Source organism: Galleria mellonella, unplaced genomic scaffold, assembly GCF_026898425.1.
Source record: "Galleria mellonella isolate WM207_F2 unplaced genomic scaffold, CSIRO_AGI_GalMel_v1 utg172, whole genome shotgun sequence".
Lineage (NCBI taxonomy): Eukaryota > Metazoa > Arthropoda > Insecta > Lepidoptera > Pyralidae > Galleria > Galleria mellonella.
Genome location: NW_026442015.1, coordinates 40,582 through 66,351, shown reverse-complemented (window position 1 = coordinate 66,351; position 25,770 = coordinate 40,582). Strand labels below are relative to the sequence as shown.

General features: G+C 30.3%; 1 protein-coding gene across 1 annotated transcript in view; it reads left to right on the top strand.

Annotated features, from left to right (window-relative positions):
• Window positions 1–16,723, top strand: part of LOC128200267 (alpha-2C adrenergic receptor-like) — a 198,293-nt gene extending 181,570 nt beyond the window's left edge. The window contains exon 4 of the mRNA XM_052893161.1: window positions 16,261–16,723. Within this exon, the coding sequence (XP_052749121.1) occupies window positions 16,261–16,365 (105 nt within the window). The 3' untranslated portion in view covers window positions 16,366–16,723. The remainder of the gene's footprint in view (window positions 1–16,260) is intronic.
• The last annotated feature ends 9,047 nt before the right edge of the window (window positions 16,724–25,770 follow it).

Genomic DNA, 25,770 nt, shown 5'->3' with positions numbered 1-25,770 from the left:
TTGTACGAACTTATGTACTTAAATTCACGCATAGCGTAAAGAGTCAGACTTTTCTCCCTATATAATAAAATAAACCCGATATTATTACAATTGTGCTTAGGACTATGCGCACATTTACTAACTCTTCTGGCGCGTCTTTTTCAAGGGCATAGTCCCAAAGTTTTGGAAGACTGCTCTGGTATCCGATCCAATGTAAACAACTATAGAAATAGCTATCACTTCCTTATTCTCGAAGGTTATGGAATGCTTCGCCTAGAAGAGCACCAGCTGATCTGTGATCGCCAGTACGGCTTTCGACATACGTTCACCAGATCTTTTAGTATTTAGATGGGCAGTGGTAATCGAATAAGTTTGATAAATATAAAAAATAAATAAATACAAAACCAAAATAAAAAGAGGCTAGTTCATTTGGGTTGCCTGTGTTGCAACTGTGCATTTGGGTCGCCAGTTTTCTCAACGGACATTTTTTTTAATGGTAATGAAATGCATGCCCCTGATTTAAAACCTTTGAATGCTGGAATGCCAGTGAGGGATGATAAGTGAAGAATGATATGTTACAGATAAGTTATCCCATCGTGACAAATTTTCTAATGAATCAATCACGATTGTTTTCAAGGGAACCACGAGGAGTTCGACCTGATAGGGTATATTGCTAGTAATAAGGTTAATAATCCCTGTTACTAACAATTTGTCCATTTAACCCCAAAATCTCACAAGTGGTATTTCATAAAAGACGCTTGCGTTATTGTATCTCCTAACTTTCAACAAGAATTTAGGAATTCTGGGCGTTGATAATATTTTTAATATGAAAAAAGTAGTACGATATTTCATGATGGTCCATCTAATAGAAAGGGGTATATTTTTAGACCGCATTCAGATAATGGAATGGGAAATCGATAGTCAACGCTTTTCCGACTTGCGCAGAGATGTTGCAGTGCATCTTCATAGGTGATGATAAAAACAGCTGCTTTTTCACCACCGTTTAGCCAAAACTAAAGTTTCATCCCAATTAATCACAATGGTTTCAAAGGGTAAACGTGAACGCTGACTTGATTGGGTATTATTAGCAGTGGGGGTTGGAATCCTCGTTCTTTCCACCTGCCGTTAGTTATAGGTAAACATGAATAAAACGAGTATGACAGATATCGTAGAATATACTGTGTTCTATCACTGCATTGATAGTCTTCTTTTCATTTAAGAATTTCCTCTTGTCGGTGCAACTAATTCATGCGTCTTTCTCCAGCCAGCTCTATCCAAGGCCATATCCTTTATCTGCATTGATAGTAATAAGGATAAATTGTTATACCTATTGAACGTTATGCAAGAGAAAGATTATAGTATGTATGATCTACTGATTACTACTGATTTGTTACAGTTTCCATATATGACGCAATAATCGTAACGTCGTTGTCCTTTATGCGAGGGATCGTACATGTGACAATATCGTATCAAATTTTTTTTATCAAACGACCGACGGCATTTCGCCATGAAAAAACACAGAAGATATCTAAAGATCGTACGGTCAAGTATATGCATGGTGACCTTAGTGCGAGTTTAACACAGATTCAACGTAGTTTATATCAAGACTAGTTTTACTCGCCATTTCGTTTGTATGACCGTCATATATTAATAGAACGAGACAAAAAACGGCGTTTGCTTTCTCAGTCCCAAATATATCAATTATATTTTATGGTTGAGCTGTTAAAGCCTCAAAAGGAAGCAAACAAATAAACAAATTCACTTTTATGTTTATTATATTAGTAAGAAAAGAAGAAAGCTTAATCTATATTTATATAATCGTTTCTCTTGACTAACTATCAAGATACGGTCAAAACTAACTGTACTAAGTCTAGAAAGCTGAAATTTAGAATGTAGTTTTATTTTATAACATAAGCATCCATGAAAAAAGTTTTTAGAAAAATTTAATAAATTGGGAAAAAGACACGGGCCACAGTTAGTTTAATAGACTGACACCTATATTGTCATGGCAATTGTTTATATTTACCTAAAAAATACATTTTCTATTAGAAAGTAGTCATGCAGCGGATTGAAAAACAGTCAGTCGGTAATTTTGCAACTTCTCTATCACTGGAATGAGTTTCACTCTTTCTCATGTATTTTTTATCCTGTCGTTCCTTGTTACTCTACACTTTAATAATATTCCGCCTTATTCTGAATTTATATAGTGCAATAAAAATATGCTCATAAATGTGGGCACAGATGGAATAGTCAGACATTATGTTAATTTGAGGTTGTGGTAAACGTAACACTTGACGATAAAGTTTCGGTGTTAGTCACATATGTAGACACAGACGAGGTCTATCTGGGTTAGGGAAAGTAATCCACTGGAGTCATAAGTTACGACAATTATCAAGGCCTAGTCTTTTGTAGATAAATATTTAACATATACCTAAATCAATGAATTCTTGTCTTTATTGCTGCATAAATATGGTGTCTTTTGCATACGTCATAAAGGATAGCTTTCGAAAACAAAAATTAAAGAAACATTAACAATGAACAAGAAAGAAGTTGCTACGTTTATAAAATTCTCTTTTCAAACAACTCAAATAATGAATTCGGCAGTGAATAAACTACCTTCTCACTAAGGCGAGCCATTAAAATACCTATTAAGGCCTACTAGGAAGCGATATTTGACTTCCTGATCTTGTAATACCAATGTAAGGGTAACATTTTTACGACCCTTTTTGACCTTTTTTTTATCGTAAAATCATCCCTTTCTGAATATTAAGATACTTTATCGTGAATGGATATTCGTTGCTTGTTGTCTAAGAATTTTTAAGGCTGGCTCTAGGTTTTGTTGTATTTTATTAAAAAGATTATCGAAGGTCCGTATAACACTTTCAGTGACGACAATTAAATTTATTGTTTTCAAACATATGATAAAATTAGAACAAACAAACAGACTGCTGTCCAGTAGTGGGATATAAAACCAAACTTAAAAAAATACATAATTTTGTAATATCTTAGCATTGCTTTGGCATTAGAATGATATACTTATTGCTTTGGAATTATATATATTTAATTTTCATATTTCCATTGACTATAAATTTGTACTAGGTGAAATCGCCGAGATACGTATGTAAATAATGTTGGGTTATTACAGATAATTATTTATCGTAGTTACTAAATCACTATTATACGATTTTAATCCCAGTCTCAATAATGTTAAGAGTTACAAATCTTTTATCATTTGTCATTTCATATTCCAATTTTCGTGATTAAAGAGCTCGTTTTATCAGATAAGTACTTAATATTTTCTTATCTAGGTCATTCCATTTGACCCCCGTTTAATTGGGGTTACTAACATCCTTATTAAAACATTTATCATAACTTCGTATCTTTTGGCAATTAAGGAACAATGTCTACCACTTCACTTTGTTGGCACAGAAATTTTGTCTCGTACTTTTTATTATACTCTTTTTACTCCTCACTTCACGCAACTATTTATTGGACTAGCAAAATAGCTCGAAAATTTCAAAAATTGCCAACTAATATGTCTTCTATGTCGGGATTGGGAATAGTATATTGAACTTAGTCTAACTTAATCACCAAGTGCAAATAAAAAGTACATAATTAAACTATCATTATATCAGCTGTTACTGTCCACTGCTGAACCTAAGTCTCACTCATAAGGGAAGGGAGAAGGGGTTGCGGATTGGCAACCGCAATTAGGTTTTTGATGATGTTTTAAGAGGGACGCTGCTGCCCATCTCTCGACTATTAAGTTCCGTTAGTCACCTCTTACGACACCCGTGGAAAAGGAAAGGGTAGCCCGTTCTATGCTGGGACCATACGGTATAAAATGGGTCACCCCTTTCTGTACTGCAAAACTAAACTATACGGTGATTATATTTTTCAGTGAAAAGGCATACAAAGTATTTTTTTAGGGTAGACAACACACATGCAATAATATTTCAAAGTGACCACAGGCTAAGTTTCCTTTCACCAATAAACGGCCGTATGCATGTCTGCCAACATAGTAAAATAAAAATGTAATGTAAATCAAATTGATGATGGTTAAGATTAAAAAGTTATGTTCCGCTTTTCAAACCTTTCGAACCAATTCCCATTTTAAAACGTTCTAATCAAAGTTTATGGACAATGGGAAGATTTGGAAATGTTTTATTCCGTTGAATTTATTCATTTTAATAAGTGGAAGAGTTTTGAAGTTTAGATTGTTATAATGCTCTTGAAACCGCAAGAAGCTCGAGGCAGAAAGGAAAGTTACTGAGAAGTTAGGTCATGTGGAAGGCAAGGAGTTACGTGGTGGGGAATTTTCGTTCCCTTAATTGGCAACATTTCAGTACGTATTCCAATTCTAACTTATAATAAAACAATTTAAATATAAATTTGTCGAGACGTTCATATGAAAGTTTAAACATAATAATATTTACATAATAGACATGTCTATATAATATTGTTTTTGCATATCTATATTACTTATAAATTTACTTTGTTAATATGTCTTTTTATTCGTTTTCTCAAGATTTTTTACATGCTCATAAGAAAAAAGATATTAAAAAAAAAACACGACAGATGCTAATATAGATTTTAGTGTGCATATAGATTTTAGTGTACATCATTTTGTCATACAATTTTAAGCACAATATAAACTCATTTCAACATCCTCTTCTCATCTCGTGAACAATTTTCAATCTAAATGCCGTACGCAACCGAAAATGCTCCGTTGATTTTGGTTCCAGCATCTACCTAAATCCTTTTAAAACATCCCCTTATGAATATGGACATTAAAATTGGATTTATTTCGGGGAGTTGGACGCGTGACTGATATTTTAATCTGAAGATTAGTAATTATAATGGAGTGGCTTACTTTTTAGAAATGTTTATAGCAACATTTCATGAATTTAACTTAAGAGCGTGAAATGGACATTTTATGTACTCGTATGTATTTTTTATGGTCCTGTAGCAAAACGTACAAACAAGGACTCTTTTAATTTATTTCATATTTGTCTATCTATATGATTTATGTACTGTCTGTCTGAATGTTATATGGCAAATCTTTTTTTTTTATTAAAATTCAGCAAGAAAATAATAATGAATTCTCCTTTTCATTCTGAGTTTGCTTGAAGAGAATCCTTACAGAGTTAAGGTCGCCTGTTGTAAATCATTAAAATAATTTAATATAATGTATTCTTTGTGTGCAATATGTTTACTAGTTTTACTCACGTTTATGTCCGTAACTAAGATATATTGATTCACTAGGAATATGAAATAAGAATAGCCAATTTCTTTTACGTTATTATACGTGTATGCTGGATTTCATGACAATTGGTTCAGCAGTTAAGATGTCAAGAGGTAATGAACAAACTCATACGTACAAAGGCGTCCATATAGTGCGACTTTCCGTCCAACCGTCTATCACAGCGCTAAATCTCAGCAATTATCAATGTAATTGATTTGAAATTTGGAATAATTTTACACATTTATAAATTTACACATCATAAAATTTTGATTTAGTCTCCTATTTCCTTTCAAAATTCTTCTCTATCAAAAGGAAAAAAGACATATTTTTCAATTGTGTATTTTTCTTACAATATATATATATATATATACACAATTGAAAAATATGTCTTTTTTCCTTTTGATAGGGAGACTAAATTAAAATTTTAAAATCGATTACTAATCCAATTGAAATATCGTATGTATGAAAGAATTACATTTTAAAATTGATTTTTATTTCTTTTTTCGTTTTTACTTAAATATGAGAGAATGTAAGAAATAAAAATAATTCATACCATTTTTTAAATGACCGATTTTTATAAATGGCGATGATTAAACATTCAATAGAAAATTTTTACAATAATTATTTTGTAATAATTACTTAACTAATTAAACAGACTGCTAAAATACAACAAATCATAATAATCGCCTCTTAAATTTTGAGCGAGACTTGTGTAATGGCAAAATAAGGCTAATATTTGAATAGAGTTTTGTTTTCAAAATTTATAGCTATGTTAATTGAAATTATATTCAAGCGCTATGTAAAAGGGGCCATTTGTAATAATTGTATCCCATATTCTATATATTTATTAATGTTTATCTTAATATGTATATTTTTTAATCAACTTAGAATGGCAATCAAGCTGATGGTCCACCTGATGGAAAGTGGTAACCGTCGCCTATAAATATGAACAGTATATATATAACCATGGAAGTAACAGAGTATATTGTTTCTCCTATGATACCCCCATGCGTTGCCATTCCTGAGGACTAATGTGTTATACCTTTGTACCCTGTAAATTCATAAATTGAATTAATTAATACTATTAGGTTTATTTCAATATTAATTATATATTTATTATATAATTTGTTAAATATTTTTATTTTGTAAACAGTTTATTCATTGAGCTTTTACAATTTGTTTAGTATTATTTAGTTTACCTACAATGGATCATCTATGAATAGAACAAAGGGTCAACGATCGTATAATTTGTATTTTTAAAAGAAATAGTATAATAATAGACATACATACATACGTGTACACTCGAGTGTTGATATTCGTAGCTGCGTATTTACTCTTCTTGATTGCACTACAAATGAGCCCGTATAAACTAGTTCTTACCAACGAGGAGTATACTTACATGAACCCATCAGCGAGAGAGGTTACGTGCATACTGCCGTGCTCTGCGTGAGTGTGTCTATTTCGGGCCGATTATATGGGTACCATGGGTTCTGTAGGGATACTCAATCATGTATTGTGCAGACTTGTTGTGTATATACGTATATACTGTTGAGCCAAAACGTTGACGAACACGTGTGTGATGAAAAATTCTAAGTTTAAATTTATATCCCTTTTATAATTTTCACATTATACAATTGTGGCATCCACACTACTATGTATTGTCATAGGTGAGAGTGGACGTGTTTTTTTTAATAGATGAAAATGGCATGGTAACCCTGTCTGCGCTATCGGTATACACTGGCGGTGTACAAGTGAAAGGTGATAGGTGAGGATGAAAAAGAAGGTCAATTAGTCCATTGTGACGAATTTAACGATAAATTTGTCACGATAGTTTCCAGAGGGAACCGCGTGGAGGTCGACCTGAAAGGGTATATTGATAGTAATGGGGACTATTCTACCCTTTACTAACAATCTCTTCCCCCGAGTAGACGTGTTAGGTATATATGTGTACATTGTTGAACCTTCCAGATTACAAGTGGGTGTGTGACGAAATATTCTAAGTTGAAATTTATTTCCTTTTTACAATTCAGGCATTACATAAGTGAACATGTCATGGTCTCTATATGGATACACATTTATGTATTATCATAGCGAGAGTATATGTGTTACATTACGTATGTACAAGTACGTTGATGAGCCTACGAGGTTACAAGCGCGTGTGTGACGAAACATTCTAAGTTAAAATTTATTTCATATTTACAATTTATTCATCATTAGGGTTCTGTATCATGCAAATAGCAAATACTGCACTATTATCTACAATTTAATCTTATCATTATTTCTTTGATATTAAATGATATATGTATAAATTCCATATTCACTGAAGACTGAATAGTGTAAATAGTAGACATCTATAGATCAAGACGAGCATACCTACTTACATAGCTACATATTATGAAACCCTCTTAATTCATTTACCCACCGCCTGTAACATATCAGGTAACAGGTCACAACGATCGTAAATTTGAAACGGGTAACTAATGACTTATTATCATATATTACGGTTACATAAAATATGATTTGAGCTTATATTACGAATGAATTTGTTGTGAAATGTATACATTTCTGTGCCTTTAGATACAGGACTATTGTAGGAGATTTGTACATCTTAGTAATATAGATCCCTAAGAGACATACAAAATTCTACCAACAGTTACTTCTCTATAATATAATTACTTTTCTAGTACAGAGTTTTACTTATATTTTTAAAAGAGAGTACATTTGTAAAGGAGAATTCCAAATTCTACACAATCGCTAGCATCGACATAAAGTTATATATTATTCATTTAAAAAAAGAAAATCTTACGTAGGTAGATAAATTCTTTTACCCAAACGTTGAAATAATCTTACAAAGTGAATTGATTACGCTGCCAAATCCTGTATCTTCCCGTCTTAGACAAATGGAGGTGAAAGGTTGAATATTTCACCACTATGGAGTTTTTTTATCTGTCTATCCGTACTTACCCTTAAGCCTGGTCTATAAGCGGCATTCTTGTTCACATTCCTTCTTTTATTAAGATATGGCGCGTGATATAAGATCATAGCGTGGTGGTAAACTGTGTGGTAGTGGATTTACTTATGTGGTTTCTTTTACCCTACTGCTAAGGGAAATAATTATCCTTCTTTCAGCAATAAGTAATAGGTACCTGTATAGGTCCCAGCATATAATAGGTTACGCCTTTCTATCTTGTGGGTATCGTAAGAAACGATTAAGGGAGTTTATGGTTTAGAGATAGGTAGCAGCAGCCCACTTAAAATATTACCAAAAGCCAAACAGCGGCTGCCAACCCGCCTGCCAAGCTTGGCAACTACGGGCAAAACCCTCTTTATGTAGGAGGCTATCAGTCAGCAGTGGACGATTAACGGCTGATAGGTACAATAGGTAAAAAGTTAATAAGAAAAATACCTGTCACCACTAATCTTTCAAAAAGTTGAATAGAAAAAAAAAATTACTGTCTCTATTTATTGAGTATTATATTGCCTAAACATTGATAAATATTTCACGATTCATCCAAGCCAGAGATTTGGATTTATTTTCTTATAACGACGATATTAGCCTGTTAGTATGTATTAATACTCCTTTTAATACTGCGAAAGCTAATTAATAAATAAAAAAGAATATTACCGCTCTACGCTTAGAACTTACTACCGTTCCCTCCCTTAAATAAAAGACGGCATGCGTTCTTAACGTGCTTCGCCTTAAACGCTATCTAATATTCCTCAGAAGTAGGTTGTTGCACTCGGGGTCATAGGTTCAAATCCTATGTTAATTCATGAGCTGTTATTTTTAGCTATATTAAAAAAAAAACTGCATCAGCTATTTTGAGCTTATACTCGTTTTATGCTAAATAAACTAAAAGTATATAATATATACACAATAGTAAATACATATACTTCTGTTACTATGCTGTTAATACTGATTTAAGTATGAGTATGAGTAAAAAAGAGGAAATTTTGAGTCTGTCATAGGCATTATCTTCGCTACTAGATTTTAGTATACAAGCCTTATATAGAATTAACATAATATATTTATTAATTTAATATATTTATTGTTTTTGGCATACATTATCGATTCCATCCTTTAAATATTTTTTTAAATAAACACATATAATATATTTTTTTATATATTTTAATATATCAAAAATATGCCAATATATAGATCGGAAGGAATCACCATCATCAAAATGAAGCAGTGTATTTTTTTATGGGCGATAATGGAATGGAACCCTGCTTGTGCTATCGGTATGCGTTGGCAGGGCACCAGTGAAAAATGATAGGTGAGGATGAAAACAGGTCAATGAGTTCATCGTAACGAATTTAAGAATTAACCATGGTGGTTTACAGGGGGTTGCATAGAGGTCGACCTGATAAGGTATAGCAATAAGGATGTAAGACTCCATTATTAACAATCTTTTGCCCTTGATATAATAATATCACTAACTGCTTCTGAAATTATATTGCCATATTAACTGACACTCGGAATAATAACTCCATATTTGAAAATTGTCTATATCCTATACAAAGTAATTAAGTATTGAAAATTTATGCCCTGCTAATAAAGTTCACAGAAACTCTAAATCAGTTGAACTTGTTGCTTGTTGCTGATCTGCAAAATGGAGTAATTATTCAGCTAGGCGTGTGGGGGATTAATCTAATTTTCGTTTCAACCGCGCTGGGAATATAGAGAGTTGTCATACGTAAAGAATTCGCGAATCATAATTTTATTTAACATATATTTTATGTGGCCTTTAATAACGACTACAATATTCCTATTATTGAAAAAAACATTTTCTTAATTAAAATTAAGCATAGCTCTACCTATCAATCTCAAACATTACACAAGAAGAATATTTATCAATTAAATTAGTTACTTATTTTGTAGACGTATAAGCAAAATAATTACAATGTCGTTATGGAATAATTTAAAAATATTTGTCACTTGCGTCATGGTTCAAACGGTACGTAGGCGGCGACTCCTTTTATAATGAAGGCAATATAGAAACTCTCAAGACTTATTCGAATATTTTATCATTCGACTAGAATTGAAAATATCATTTCATCTGCACAGGGTAAAGTTAAAATTATTAATATAATTTGTATGGGTCAATAGCTTATTCCACCAGTATAATGAATAATCTTTTTTAATGAAACTTAAATAAGTAAAAATAATGTGCATTCTGAAATTTGTGCTGTTTTTGATTTGTTTCTTTAAAAAAAGTATTGAATTTCCTTGATTGAATACTATTTAAGAAGACGCTAAGAATTTAATTTTTATTTAGTACTGAAAGTAATAAAAAAAATAATTAATATTTGGGTGTATTTATTGAATTAATATTTGGGTGTATTTATTGAAATAACGAGTAACAGTAAAGGAATAAATAATTAGTTAAAGTTTATTATATCAGCCACTAATTGCTCACAGCTGAACATAGACTTTCCCATAAGGGAGTTACGTCAGTAGTTGCCACGATTTGCAGGCGGTTTGGCAACCGCAGATAGGCTTTGGTAATGTTTTAAGAGGGACGGTGCTGTCGATGTCTCGACCATTGAAATAAAGTTTACAGATAAAAAAACAACAATATAAAGGGTAATATAACAGTTATTTGTTTATATGTCAGTAGATTTTTATGGTTTTTTTTTTTATTTGAAACTATTTAATCTTAATTGATTGTAATAGCGGTGTATGTAATTAGGTCCGTATTTTAAATTTTATCGTATTTAATATAAGTAACTTTTCTCATTTCGTAAATTATAGAAATAATATACATTTTTTATTTTACGTTATAAAAATATAGCCCTTTATTTATAATATTATACACATACACGTAGGTATTCCAACTTGTTAACCGTTGGCGACCGCTGGGTCTAAAAGTACTTTCAAGGTTACAAAGCAATATTAAAATTATGTTAATCATAAATCCTATTAAGCTTACTAGTCAATATTAACAACAAGAGGGTTTCATTTTCATACGAGCGTTCTTTATATGTATTTTTTTATTATAATTGAAATGTTATCTTTCTGCTATACTCTATAGGTAACTCACTATATTTTTATCATAATAATATAATTATATAAAGTTAATTATATAAACTAACCAAACGTATCTATGACTGTTAATTGTAAAATTCAATTTGACAGATTTTCATCTCTATTATAATAAAATTATTATGATAATAAATTTATTTTGTTTAATTCCGCTACCATTAAAATGCGTGTGATTCCTAACACTCAAAGATTGACTATTACTACCAGAAGTTCCATAACCTTCCACATCGGCCATCAGTCTGCGACTGCCATTTTATTCACTCACCTTTTATGAAGTCATAAGGGTTGAAAAGTCTGTACCTAGATTTTTTAATTATTTGTTTAACTAGCGACGCTTGAATGTACTAAATTGGTTTCAGCTGTCAATTAATGTTGACATCAAGTAAAAAAGAAAGATAAAAAGGGTTATTTATTCACAGAGTTGTGAAGATTGGTTTAATAAAGATTTTATTCAGTATAAACCATACCTATGACTAGTTTCACAGTGAGCGGTTACTAATGGACTATGAACCCTGGAATACCAAGGCCATTAGATATGGATTATGTACCTTAAAAACACCCATTTAAAGAACCAATGCTATAGTAATAATTTTTATATAAGAAATAAATAAAAAAATTGTTCCTTAGTAGTATTTTGATATGAATTTATTATATAAAAAAACAACTCCATATCACTAGATTCCAGTTTGAACAGCACTAACTTTGGTAAAGATTAAAACCATATTGGTCATTACTTTTGTAATTAATTAGGTTTTAAAGATTAAATATTAATTGTAAAAGTAAAAATTCGTCAATAAAAATCTTCAAATGTCATCGTCTAACCGAACAAACTGCAATGCAACTTTTAATGTGAATTGAACTTTAATGTTTCTTGAATTAGTTTGCTTCCTCGCGGATTGAAGAAAATTGCTATAACAAATCTCTGCCGCATTTAATATCGCTGTATCTCATGACATACAGCTTGTCGCGATTTATTTTAATGTAATAGTCCTAAATTGGGTTAATATCTTCTAGATTATAAATAATCCCTAATTTTTATAGTCGTTATGGCTTTATATTATTTTTTCAACTTAATATAACTAAAAAACATTCATTTCAGGTCTCTTTTTTTCGCTAAAATTAGCTAAAAATAGATAAATAATTTTCGTGAAAAATCGTAGAAATAATATTACAGGTTCTAAATCCTAGCATTTAATTATATAGTGTAGATTTTTATATAGTTTATTAGATATATTTTAAATTATACCTGTTAAAAAAGAACATGAACATAGATTTAGAAAAATAAAGATTCGACTTTTCTTGACAATCAATCAATTTGGATGAAATAGAATTAAATAATTCAAATAGCATCGGTGGTTATTGTTTGCGACGAAAAACATCAGTCGTGATGTAATAAATGGAGTGTAATAATTCAGTGTAATTGATTGAACTTCCGCCTATTTTATTCCTCCTATTTCCTCCTGTTTTGGTAAATGACCCAAAGGGGCAAAGACTGGGTATATTTAACTTTTTGATTATTTATACCTATTCTTATTTAATTTTTTTTAAATCTGTTATAAATATAAACAACAGGTATTTAAAAATATGCCTATATTTTTATTTTTGTGTTTGTCTCTTTTATCTTTATTATTTAACAATTCCAAATCATATGTAATACAAAATTTACACCTATTGTACACAAGATCGTGTGGCCTGGCCAGCTTCTTTATATACTGGTGATGATGTATTGATTTCATGATTAGATAACTGTAAGTTATTATGAAATACAAATATGTTGTTCATATGTCTATCTCAAGGTTAGGCTTTATCCTATGCCCTACATGTAAATACAAATTTCTCCATAATTGTTTTGAAAATGGGTAAATAATATTTAATAGTAAACACAGATCCTAAGAGGAAATTCTATAACGTGAAGTAATAAAGATAGTGATAAGCGATAAACTCGGTGTTAAATCGTTGCTAACAGGAATGAACTACTTGTAAGTTAATCAACCTTTATCATCGTATACTTGATTTACTTATATCTAATCTACTCATAATATTACAGGGGAAAAGAGATTGTTAATAATGGGGTCTAACAGCCCCATTTCTAGCAGTCTATCAGTTCGACTTCTACGTGGTTCCCGCTGTTAACCTGTTAATTCTTGTAGAATTAACAGGTTAACAGCAACTCAACACAATGGGCTGACGGGCCTGCTTTTTTCCTCACCTATCACCTTTCATATTATTGAGAAGAAAGATTCGATTTTTCTTTGTCTTTACAATGCTCAAAAACTACTTAATCGAATTTAAAAAGTCACCTATAGAAAGTTACATCATCAATGAGTAAAATTTGTATATTTTATTTATGTATTTTATATATTTTTATGTATGTATTTTATTTTCTAAAACCTTGCGAAGTCGGTGCTGGTACTGGATAATATGAATATAAACAACGAAACAATGCTACCTTACATTAATGTTCTAAATTCGTCCCAGTTTAACATTTACTAAGATTAATTATTCAACTCTAATTACACGAGATTATGTTTTGGATTTCCAGGTATGTCGTATAGGTGAGACATGCTGAGCTGTTACAATATACTTCACATATTAGTTATTTATTTCTTCATATTATACAAGCATGGGTGTTCATAGTTATTCCCATTGTATATCTTGCATAGGAGATACTTATTTTAAAAAAATTACAAGATGTTTTAATAAGAAATAGCAATAGAAGCTAACTGTCTATTAGTACGTTCCAGCATCACGCAATATCTACTAAACAAAACTGTATTCATTTATCACATATTAGGATAAATAGATTTTCTTAAAATAATATACAGTCTATGTTATTCTCTGATAATGTAGCTTTATATAAGTGAAATAATTATTTATATGTAACTTCCAAGTGCAATATAGCTTAACCCGTAACATATCGCATTTATAGTCTGTCCTTCTTGAACATTACCTCTCTTAAGACGCGTCGTAATTGCAGATTTAATGTTTATTCATAAAATTATATAAAATTCATTGTGCAGATTTACTGAGTTCACTATTAACGGTTATTATCCTGACACCCTATAACTAGAACATTTAGCTTATATAGGACTGCATCAACCTCTGGCCAGGATTAAGTGCGTCATACAATGAAATTTATATGAAATTGATATAGTTACATAATTCGATATATATATATATATATATATATATATATATATATATATATATATATATATATATATATATATATATATATATATATATATATATATATTTTTACCTATAATCATTCCTCTTTATAATATTAAGATACATTTTATTTTCTGAATCTTTTTCCTTATTTTCTTCTGCAAGTTACATAAAATCTAACACCGGTATAAGTCTCTATTAATTCCCAAAAAAGAAACGGTGTTTTTACCCCTTTCCTTCTTATGGTAATGGATTGAAACGTATTTATGTTGGTACCTAAATGTTTTCAAACAATTCGGCCTTATTTTTTTGTCTGTATCCTATATGAAAATAAATTCTTTTTTATGCGAATGGGTTTGCATTGTTTGATGATCATTTTTTTAATCGTCTATTCCTTTGCTGAATAAGCTGGCGAAGATATCGTGAAATCATATACAAAATGTTGTAATCGAATTAATAACAATAATAAAGAATTTTTGTATTTCAGTTATATCTATTAATTATATATCTATTATTATGAATTAAGAGCCTAATTTTCAAATTCGTTTTTTATGTCTTTTATACTAATGTTGTGACAAATAAGCACATAGTATGTTTTATGGAAAACGATTATAGTAGTTAGCTCGTGGGCATCTACAATACCAGGAACATTTTTTTATTCATTACATTATAGAAAAGGGCATTTTCCAATAACCCTATGCTGAAAAAGGGTGGACAATATTAGCTAGCAAATATCTATCCGCTGGACAGTTTGGAATTTTAATACGTTAACGTTACTGTGAGATTGAATTTGAAGTTAAATTCAATTGTTATTTTTGTGCTTTACTATATATAGTGTATATTTTAAATGCCAAAAAAGTGCTAACAATTTAAGATATTAAAATATATATGGGTATCTGATCTTATCATAAAAATAGCCTTCTATTATTTATAGCCGTATCCCTTTTTTATTTTATGAACTAGACTGACATTATCGTTTCAATGTTCACTTTTTGTTTGTTTAGTAAGTATGTTTGTCTATATTATTTAACAACCCATACCATCCACGACTTTATTTATATATAACATTTATTTTAGTTATTGACTCACTGAGATAAAAAGTATTCTGTGTTATTTCTCAAATAAAACGCTAAATTTCATAACAAATTGTTGTGGCGTCAACTGATAAAACTGACTTACAAACTCAGGTACAACCAATATTTGGCAGATGGTATAAATAGTAAATTAATATTATAAATGTGAAAGACTGTGAGGAATGGTGGATAGATGGAAGGATGTCTGTTACTCTTTCAAGCAAAAACTACTGCACAGATTTTAATGAAATTTGGTAGGTTATATTCCACCTTAGCAGATAGTATACGAGTACTTTATGTAGTCATTAATTCACATGAACGAAACTACGACATAGAGCTAGTGTAGCATGAACGATGAATTATTATATAACTATTTTTAAATTTATGAAATTATTATCAAAAATTTTTATTGAAAACAGAAGTGAAAAATACAAAAGAAGCTTTAAAATGCCTTTGCAGATTTTAACGAGCACTTTTAAATTTTACATAAAGTTATATATAAAAAATATAAAAAAGGTTGTAACACGATCATTACTCGTACATTTTTAGTAAGATTTCCGAAAGAAAAACTAAAATTTAAAACCATCATAAAATTGGGCAAAGATATCAAGAAATACACACACAAAGACACAAAATAGAATTGAGTATCGTCTCGTTTCTGCAGTCAGTTAAAAATTCTATCAAATTCTATTAAGCGGTAGTCATAAATATGAGAGCAAATTGAAATAAATCATATTTTGTTACAGGTAAGCCGCATCAACCAGAATTTGCGAACGGCATTTTTCAAGATCAGCATTTTCATAACGAGATACATGAATACAGCTACAATAATATGTCCAGGAGTGAGTTAAACGGGAGAAGGGAGAGGAAATTTAATCACCCCGAAACGGGATTTTACATTTTAATGTGGCTCTCAATGACACCGTATTGTAATAATTATGATTATATCAATTCGCCCGCTATATAAATTTCTCCTCTAGAGACAAAAAAGTAATTTTATTACTTTAGCGGAGTTCTGTTATTCCCTTGGGTTAAAACCATTCTATTTATTTATACTTTGAAGTTGTGTGCGTTCTTAGGTTTGGATGTAAAAGTGTTGAGATGTTTAAAGGTATTAAAGACACAGTAATAGTTTATGTGCATTATATCTTAGAAAACTTTTATAAGAATGTGCTGATCTTCAAATCGAATCAAAACTGCCGGATCAAGTCGCTTAATGGATAAAGACTAAGGCTCCCAGATTAAAGCCAGTGTGAGTCTTGACGTATAGTACATGTTAGAATAAAGCCAAGAGATAAATATCCATATTGTGTTGATGTTATACAGGATATGTTTTTCTTATAGATAGGATATAGGAGTTTTACTGCAGAAAAAAAAAGGTTTGCTTAATTGGTCTCAAATGGAATAATTTGCTCAGTGCAAATTATTTATTTACTAACTAGTTGTGCTTGTGATATCTTGCTTATAATCCAAATAAAAATTTAAAAAGAATTTGAACTATGTCTTTTTGTATCTCAAATATATACATATATGATAATAAATGAAACATTAAAGTACCAAGATTAAAAATCAAACAAAAAGCTTAAAAATTAACAATTTTGACATTAACAAATAGAGTCGTTTAGAGCGGATAGGTATGAAAAGCAAAATAATCAATAAATATACTTATAATTGTATATAAATTTACATTTTCGACAAATTTTCAAGTGATGAGAAACACCGATAACAAATCCAATTAATCTAGGTGACAGCGGCAAGCTGGCCCCTGCCACGTTGGATACAAATATATCTCAGTGAAATGTATATTGGGCATATCGAATATTACATTCAATAGTCGAAATATGTCACTAATTACCCCATTTTGGAAATTAGTTGTGAATATATTTATTTTATTTTACTATAATGAGACTGTACGGTGTAAGTCAATGAATCGTTCTGAATATTTTCGTGTTGGCTTCGCTTGTTCCGTAGTGAATGAGGCGACATTTTTCTTGTAATGCCAGTTTCCGAGATTTAAGCTTTTATCGGTTATTATAATCATATTATATTTTTTTTTTTTATTTTTTAATATTCGAAATTTATTTAGTATTTTAAGCGACATCCAAAAAAGAAACACATTAAGAATCTTCCATTCTCAATATGTTTGTATTTTTTCTTGTCATTATATATATTACGAAATTACGTCATCAATTTTGAACCGAATTTAATACATCTTTTTTCAAACAATAGAGTTTACTTCTATTTTGGTTTCATATCAATTTGATGATGTTTCTAAATAAAACATTTTTCAAATTAGAAACATACATACGAAGACACGATATAAAAATAAAATATTTTCAATTCAGTGCTTCATAAATATTAATAGAATATACATCTCAGCATTTATTTGTATATAAGTACATATCAATTAATGATTGGAGCTTCTTTTTACAAAGCAAAATATTTTATCATCTTGAAACATATAGAAGGTATATTGGAAGGCATTATAGGTATATTATGGTAGATAAAATACTGTAATGATATTCCATTTATCAAAATCTATTACCCTTCTTTCTTCATCAGTCGGGTAAAAATATCGATCGATCTGCTATTCATCACGATAATCTCTAACAGTTACATTGAAAGTTTTACTTCATGATAGAATCTGAAATGAGTATATCCGTAGAAGAACTAACTGATATAATCAGAAGGATTAGCAAGTTAGAGCGGTCCACATAACTCAAAGAACAGATAACCAATGAGGAAAGAAAGTTCTTGAATGCCATGGCAGCCCCGTATAGTCCCCACTAGATAAAGATACGAGTTGAAATATGTTAGGGGAAGTCAATAGACGTAAGTAGTTGAGGAGAGTTCTGAAAGCAGTTTATGGTGGAGACCTATATCCAGTGGTAGTTAATGAAAGACTGAAATAACGACAAAATAAGACATGACATAACGTAAACAAAATTCGGTGTAGATACACGTCGTATTTAGGATAAAGAAATGAGATAAATTGTTGTTTATCCCAGTCAATCAATATATATATTGGTCACGTAAATATAGTCGCAAGTAATTACGAGTTATAAATAAATGAATAAACAAACAGGAACAAAACATGTTTATGAACTCATATCTCTTCTATTACCGACGTCTAATGTCGCGCGACAAAGCAACAAAATATTGTTTTCTGTAGAAAAGCAGGCAACTCGTAAACCTTGAAAGTAAGGGGCTGTTGAGATCGTTAAGGGGCTGTCCACATAGAATGACATTTTGAAATGTCACCCCGTAATAAATAATAAAAAATATTACTACACGTATATACTCGTAGCACAGAGCTATCTTATTCTCAAACTAAGCACAGCTTATATAATGGGTACAAGACAATTTGTAGAAAAATTTAAATCCTTTTTTGGATACATATTGTGCATTAAAAATACTTAGACGGATATAATTAGATAACCTTTGAATACAATAGCCACGAACAAAATTATAAAGAGATCGAATCGGATCTACTATCGGAGGATTTGTTAAACTGCTGTACCACCAATATATCATATCATATTATAATGTAACTGACAAAAAATCATAAATTATAAATATAAAATAATAAATTAATTAAAGCGTACTAACAAAAGTAAATATAAAGAAACATATACCAAGCACACATTTAAATGTCACGTGGACAAATTATGTAGTCATCATTATCATATCAGCCCTTAACGATCCACTGCTGAACATAAGCCTCCTCTTGGAAGTTTTGCTAGTAGTTGCCACGCTTGGCAGGCGGATTGGCAACCGCAGTTAGACTGTATAGATGTTTTAAGACGGACGCTGTTGCCCATAAGGGGAAAGGAAGGGGTAACCTACTCTATGCTGGGATCATACGGCCAAATTTGTGTTTGATGTGTTTACTCATCGAATAAGGAAGTTGATGTGATAATGGGCTGGTCACATAGCTCAAAGAACCGATAACCAATGGGAAAGAAAGGTTCTTGATTGGCGACCCCGTACTAGCCAACGCAATGTAGGACGACTCTCCATTAGATGAAGCGATGATCTCAAATGCATTGCAGGAAGTCAGTGCATGGAGGTGACTCAGGATCGTTATGGCAGTCTATGGGAGAGTCCTATGTTCAACTGACATAATAAGATGATGACGCGATGTGTAAAAAATATTATTATATATTTGAAATCATAAAAAGGGAAAATAAATTAAGGAATTTTCCGAATCCTCAGCAACATTTAAAATAAATTTTTGCCGTCCCTTGTCGTATGAACGTGCCCTTATTGCCAACAAACTCGTAGCTTATAAAATTTATTGAAGCACCGCACTGGCTTACTGGGATCCAATCGGCTAAGTTACTCGACGTAATGCCATACTGAATTTTTATGAGCTTAAAATTCTATATAGGCACAATCTCTAACGTCATTATGATTTTACGATTTGGAGCGTACCGACCCTAATTATAAATTATAGCGGGATGAATTATTATCGTGTTATAATACGAGTATAATGTGAACCTCGGATAACCAGTGGTGTCATAATATTACATATCGTCTCTGTCTGAAGCAGATGTGCTTGTTGGCCTGGGTTTTAGTTTGAATGGATATTTTTAAGGGATATTTTAGATGGAATTAAAGGATACATTTATAACACTATAGTCCTCGGAATAGCTACGCATAAAAGGTATTATACTCACAATGTATTCTGTGATGTCACCGATGCTTTTAATGTATAAAGTTGTTTTGGCATCGTAAGCATTATAAAAAAAAAATACAAGGATAGACAGAATATTTTTTGATTCTTTAATGTGATAAAATCCATCATTGAGGCCCACTTTTCCTACCGAATTCCTATTGTCTACATCTCTATGATGTTCTACCTCTTCACCCCATTATCGGAGCCAAGGTTTCTCTTTTGTATTGGACAGTAATTGACTTAATGCAGATACTGCAAATATACTAGAAACAATAAATTGTGTAAGCAATTTGTAAAAGCTGTTAGGGGAGACATTATGTTCTATACATGACTAACAAATGCGATTCAACAGTACGACGTAAGTATCGTACTCGCCCTGAAGAAAACTCCCAGATGAAGTCGAAACAACTTTCGAAAACGACATTCATATAAAATTAATTAAATTCCCGTATTTCAATTATATCTAAGGCAACAGATGTTGATTATGATGATGAAATATCGTTATCGAATGAAATATAATTAATTACACTTTTTAATAGTCATCGATTATTAGAGTTACGAAATTGTTTCAGTGGTAATTTTAGAATTTATTATCATAATTTTTATTTAGATAGGTAATAGGTAATGATCCTGTCATAAAACGAAAATGTATGAAATAATAACTATTTGAAAATTAAATATTTAAATTTTTATCATTTTTAATAACTATTACTTATTATTACGTATTTATAAGATTAGCAACATCTACACAATCTTTTACAGTAACCATTTAATATAAGGTACGCAGTACACCTGATCGCAGTGATAAAATAAAATCTATATTATGTAATAAATCAATAATTTCAAATTAAATTCATATCTATTTAATATTTCACGTATATATACATTATATATCTATACATACGTATGTTACGTATAGAAAACGATAATTGAATACTGTAGCCATAAAACCATTTCGTAATATCGATCTTAAATTCCGTTGAATTATCGGTTGAATCATTATAGAACAAATATAATTATAATTAATTTATAATTATTTTAATGTATATATAATATAATTAATTGCATTTATGATAAATAATTTCAATATATATGTAAACTATGTATTTTACTATTTATTTTCATAAAAAGAAAAAATTCTTATAATTCTTTTTTATGAAATCTTTTTTCATACAACAATAAAATCTTTCAACTATAAAATAATTTTTAAAATCCTACTACTAATACTACTATATATATATATATATATATATACTAAATAAAAAAAATTACAAACGTAGACTACATAGCATAAAAAATTCAAATGGAAATACACAGTTTAATTAAGAACCTTTTTAAAGTCACTTAACAATCATAATGTATATTTTATTTCCTTTTATTTGAATAAATAGTATTGTTTCTTATTCTTTCACTTATTTAATATTGTCTACATAGATATTAATAAACTTTGTGTTTAAAATAACTAATGAAATTCCCCGTGCAGTCTATCAAAGCTGAATATGAAACAAAGTAACTTTGAAGACCATCAATATATTTATATGCACGTCTCTATTCTTTTTCATCCCCAAACATCACTTTCTCTGCCAGACTTTACAAGAGCATAATACTATACAAACATTTATCTACAAAAGATTCAAAGATATCCTTACTACAAACGTTACCAAGGAAAACGAAAAACTATTCCCGAGCCTTCAAAGTAAATTAAAATTGAAGGAAAAACAAGGGTAAGAAAAGGTTCCAGAACCTATTTTCTTGTTGGGTAATTTAATAACACCAACCTGATAAGAGCGATCGATTTGCAATATTTACCCCCAAAACGAGTATGGTCATAGATTAAACACAGTACTCAGTTGCAGACACGAAGGATTCGTATTTTGTTTCAGTAGGTGCCTTCAGGTATTTGCATATTAGGTTTAAAGTTGTATTTATAATCGAGTGAATTCTATATTCAGAACTCTGTTTCAAACAATATATGATATGTTTGCTTTGTGATATTATATCGAATAGATAGAGTATTTTATCGAATTTGTCATGATATCTGTACGTATAAAAATATTTTTTATATAAGTTTTATAACATTTAACTTGATATACAGTATCTACAATTAGTATATATGATGTACTCGTATGTTTTGGTCTATACAGAAGACTGTTTATTTTCTAAAATGGCAGCGGTCTTTAAACTAACGCCAAAACGGAAGTGCTACTATCTACTCGTACTATATTTTTCATTTTGATTCCATTTTAATATAATTAAAGTGTTATAACTTCTTCATTGATTGTTGTTTATTACTTAAAAAGGCATTAAATTAATAAAAATATGTTAGTATGTATTATATATAGGTTTCTATTTACAAATTAAATCTGTTACATTTATGTGCTTATTGTAAGAGAATGCATATCGTTCGAACACTGAATAAGCTTTTAACCTCGTTTTGCTCCATAGATATCAGTTGAAGTGTTTACTACCGAAAACTTTTCCGTTTGATTGGCAATCGATGAAAATAAGTTTACTTGTTGACCTCAGACCAAGTCTTTATCAATCAAATTAACTGCGAAGGTTCCTGTACTATTGTTTGTAATTTATTGTATAGTTTTTAATATAAATATAAAAAAAAATCTACCGATTGTAAAAAAAGGAGGTTCTCAAGCCGATTTTATTTTTTTATGATTGAATAAATAATTTATTTTTTATTACTTAGAGATCTGTAAATTATAAATCAATTTGAAAAATACTTTCAAATAAGTCCATAGAAATAATATCAAAATCGGTTCCGTAATTTAGTTTTTAAATCAAAATAACTGGTTTTGCCACGTTTCGTCGTTTTTTTTTTTATAATAAAGTCTGTTTGCTAGTTATTTATTTATTAAAGAAAACCTAACAGCAAAAAATTTTATAATAAAAAAGATAGTAAAAACGAAAAAACCAATTATGGGTTTATACAAACAAGATTTCACTAAATGTTGACACATGACATATTATATTCTTATTAATAAAATACTCGTATATTAAATGTCAGTCTGTTTATTTGTTGCCTCTTAGTACCTTAGCGATGAGCCGTTAAGGCTGTAAAGCTGGTAGAATGAAGGTGAAGTGCGTAAAATATTTATATTGACATTTTTCGTTTTACTTTCCTTCTAAAAAATGTTTAGCCTTACTGGTAGATAATTCTTCATCCGATTACAAACTTACTAATATAATAAAATGTGAAAATGAGTTTGTTTGTTATCGCCTGGCGCCTTAACCGCTGAACCAAATTGAATGAACAAAATAACTATATAATTTGAAATACACGTAGTTTATGGTACGGAAAAGGGCATAGGCTACTTTTTTATCTCGAGCGAACATGCGCTGGTCACGCGAACGAAGTCACGGATAAAAAGTAGTATATACAATACTACTTTTTAGCTTTTACAGCCTTAGTTTTTATATAGATAGAACTTTAAAGCCTTAAATAATATAGATAGAGTGTTCTATATACTTACGCATAAAATATATCTTGACGTAATATTTAACAAATAAAATGAGTGTTTATTCATTAAAAAGATGCAGAAATGATAAGGTATAAAGGAATTACTCATAACTATTTATTACGCAACATTATATGAAAAAGTTGATCCGTTTTTCTCGAAGTAATTCTATGGAGACACTCTATCTATATAATTTAAGTATAAAGCATTATTTTCTGTAAACGAAACAAACACAATCAATTCCCGCAATCGAGTCATTTTTATCGCATTATTTGTCGTCAAACACAAGCTTAATGTTTCCCCCTAATTAATTACTCAAACACATTCTCTATTTACCGCACGGCCGGACGTGGTGACGGCTGCGATTTCCGAGCGCGGAAACTCGCGTGCCGCGATAATGGCGGTTTCCGGCGCACGTCATTACTTAATGACAGATTGATTTTTTTATTGTCCCGATCTGTAGAGTTCTTGTTTGTAGTAATGAATGTAGACGTTAATGTGAAATTTCACGCTAGCGGTATTTAGGGTTCCACGGAACTAGCCTGTCAGTTAGTTTTAGCCTTTAAAACCTGACCAAACAGATTCTTTTCCTTTGCATCTTCTACCGCTTGTATAATGAATCGTGTTTTGAAGAACTCTTCAATACGATGCCTATAGTTATCTTTCACCATCGTACTGCTCGCCATCGCCATTTATCTTTACACCTTAGAACCAGAATGCTCACGCACAGTGCAGTTTCGGAAGAGCTCCCTTCCGCAGGTACTCAAGTTGTGGAATGATCTTTCTGCCGAGGCTTTCTATAGAGACTACAGCATGGGATTCTAAAAAATAAATTATTATGGTTTTTAAGGGTTGGCAACGCTCGTGTGACATCCCTGGTGTAACAGGCATCCATACATTACGATTACTCTGTTTATCATCAGACCGGCTGTATACATATTTGTTTGTCACTATAGTTGTATAAAAAAATATAAAGTATTCACACATAAAATTACTGTAGCTTGAAAAACGGTTTGTTTAGATTTTTGAAGGTAACCATTTACCATTAGGTGGGCCGAATGTTTGTTTGCCACCTTAGTGGTATAAAAAAAATTAAAAGTTTTTTTATAGTATATTTCTATAGAAATATTGGGGCATTTTTAGGGTTAAACGTTTTTTTATAGTATATATATATATATATATATATTATATATATATATATATATATATATATATATATGATATATATATATATATATATATATATATATATATATATATATATATATATATATATATATATGTGAGCATAATATTTCTACTATACAAGTAAATACAATGCAATTTGAAATATGAATAATGTTTTCATAAAATTTAACTTATCTTTTTCCAAAGCCGAATATAATATACATAGTTTGAAATAACAAAAAAGAAACTTCTTCAATATATAAATGTCAAAATAGTTTTCATATTACAATCTTTGTCCTGAAAATGTTGTTCAGTTTCTTTCTCGTTGAATATCTATCATTTTATTTCGATTTATTATATCCATAAATTGTACACTGCATACCATTGCTGTATATTACACTTGTAGTTTTTTTACAAATATAAAATAATACCATTATACTAATTATAATAACTGGTATTGTTATGTAAATCTGCACAGTATAATCCTAGATACATTCTCTACATCCTAGATTTAACATCCATCCTACTCTTACATTTTAGACTTAAAAATCCGGCCATTAAAAACGTCTTTTCATACAAAACTCATAATATTAGGACTTATGCAAGTTGTGTCCGCGCATCTCGGCACTCCAATATGGCGAACGTTGACCTAAGTAATAAGGGTGGCCACATACTTACCTCAGAATTAATTTATTTCGAGAATTTTTAAAACATCTATTGACATAAACATACTTGTAATTATGTACTGTTACTGCAATTGTAATTTTATTCAAGCTGGCAACAATAAATGCAAGGAAATCTTTTTTTTCTATTCTCGCGGGAATTGCTAAACAGCATGTCCCTCTTCCACATTCATTCAAATCTTTATCATTTACATAAAAAAATATATATACAAATAAAATAACTACGACGCACTGTCAGGGACTAATAGAATTATTAAA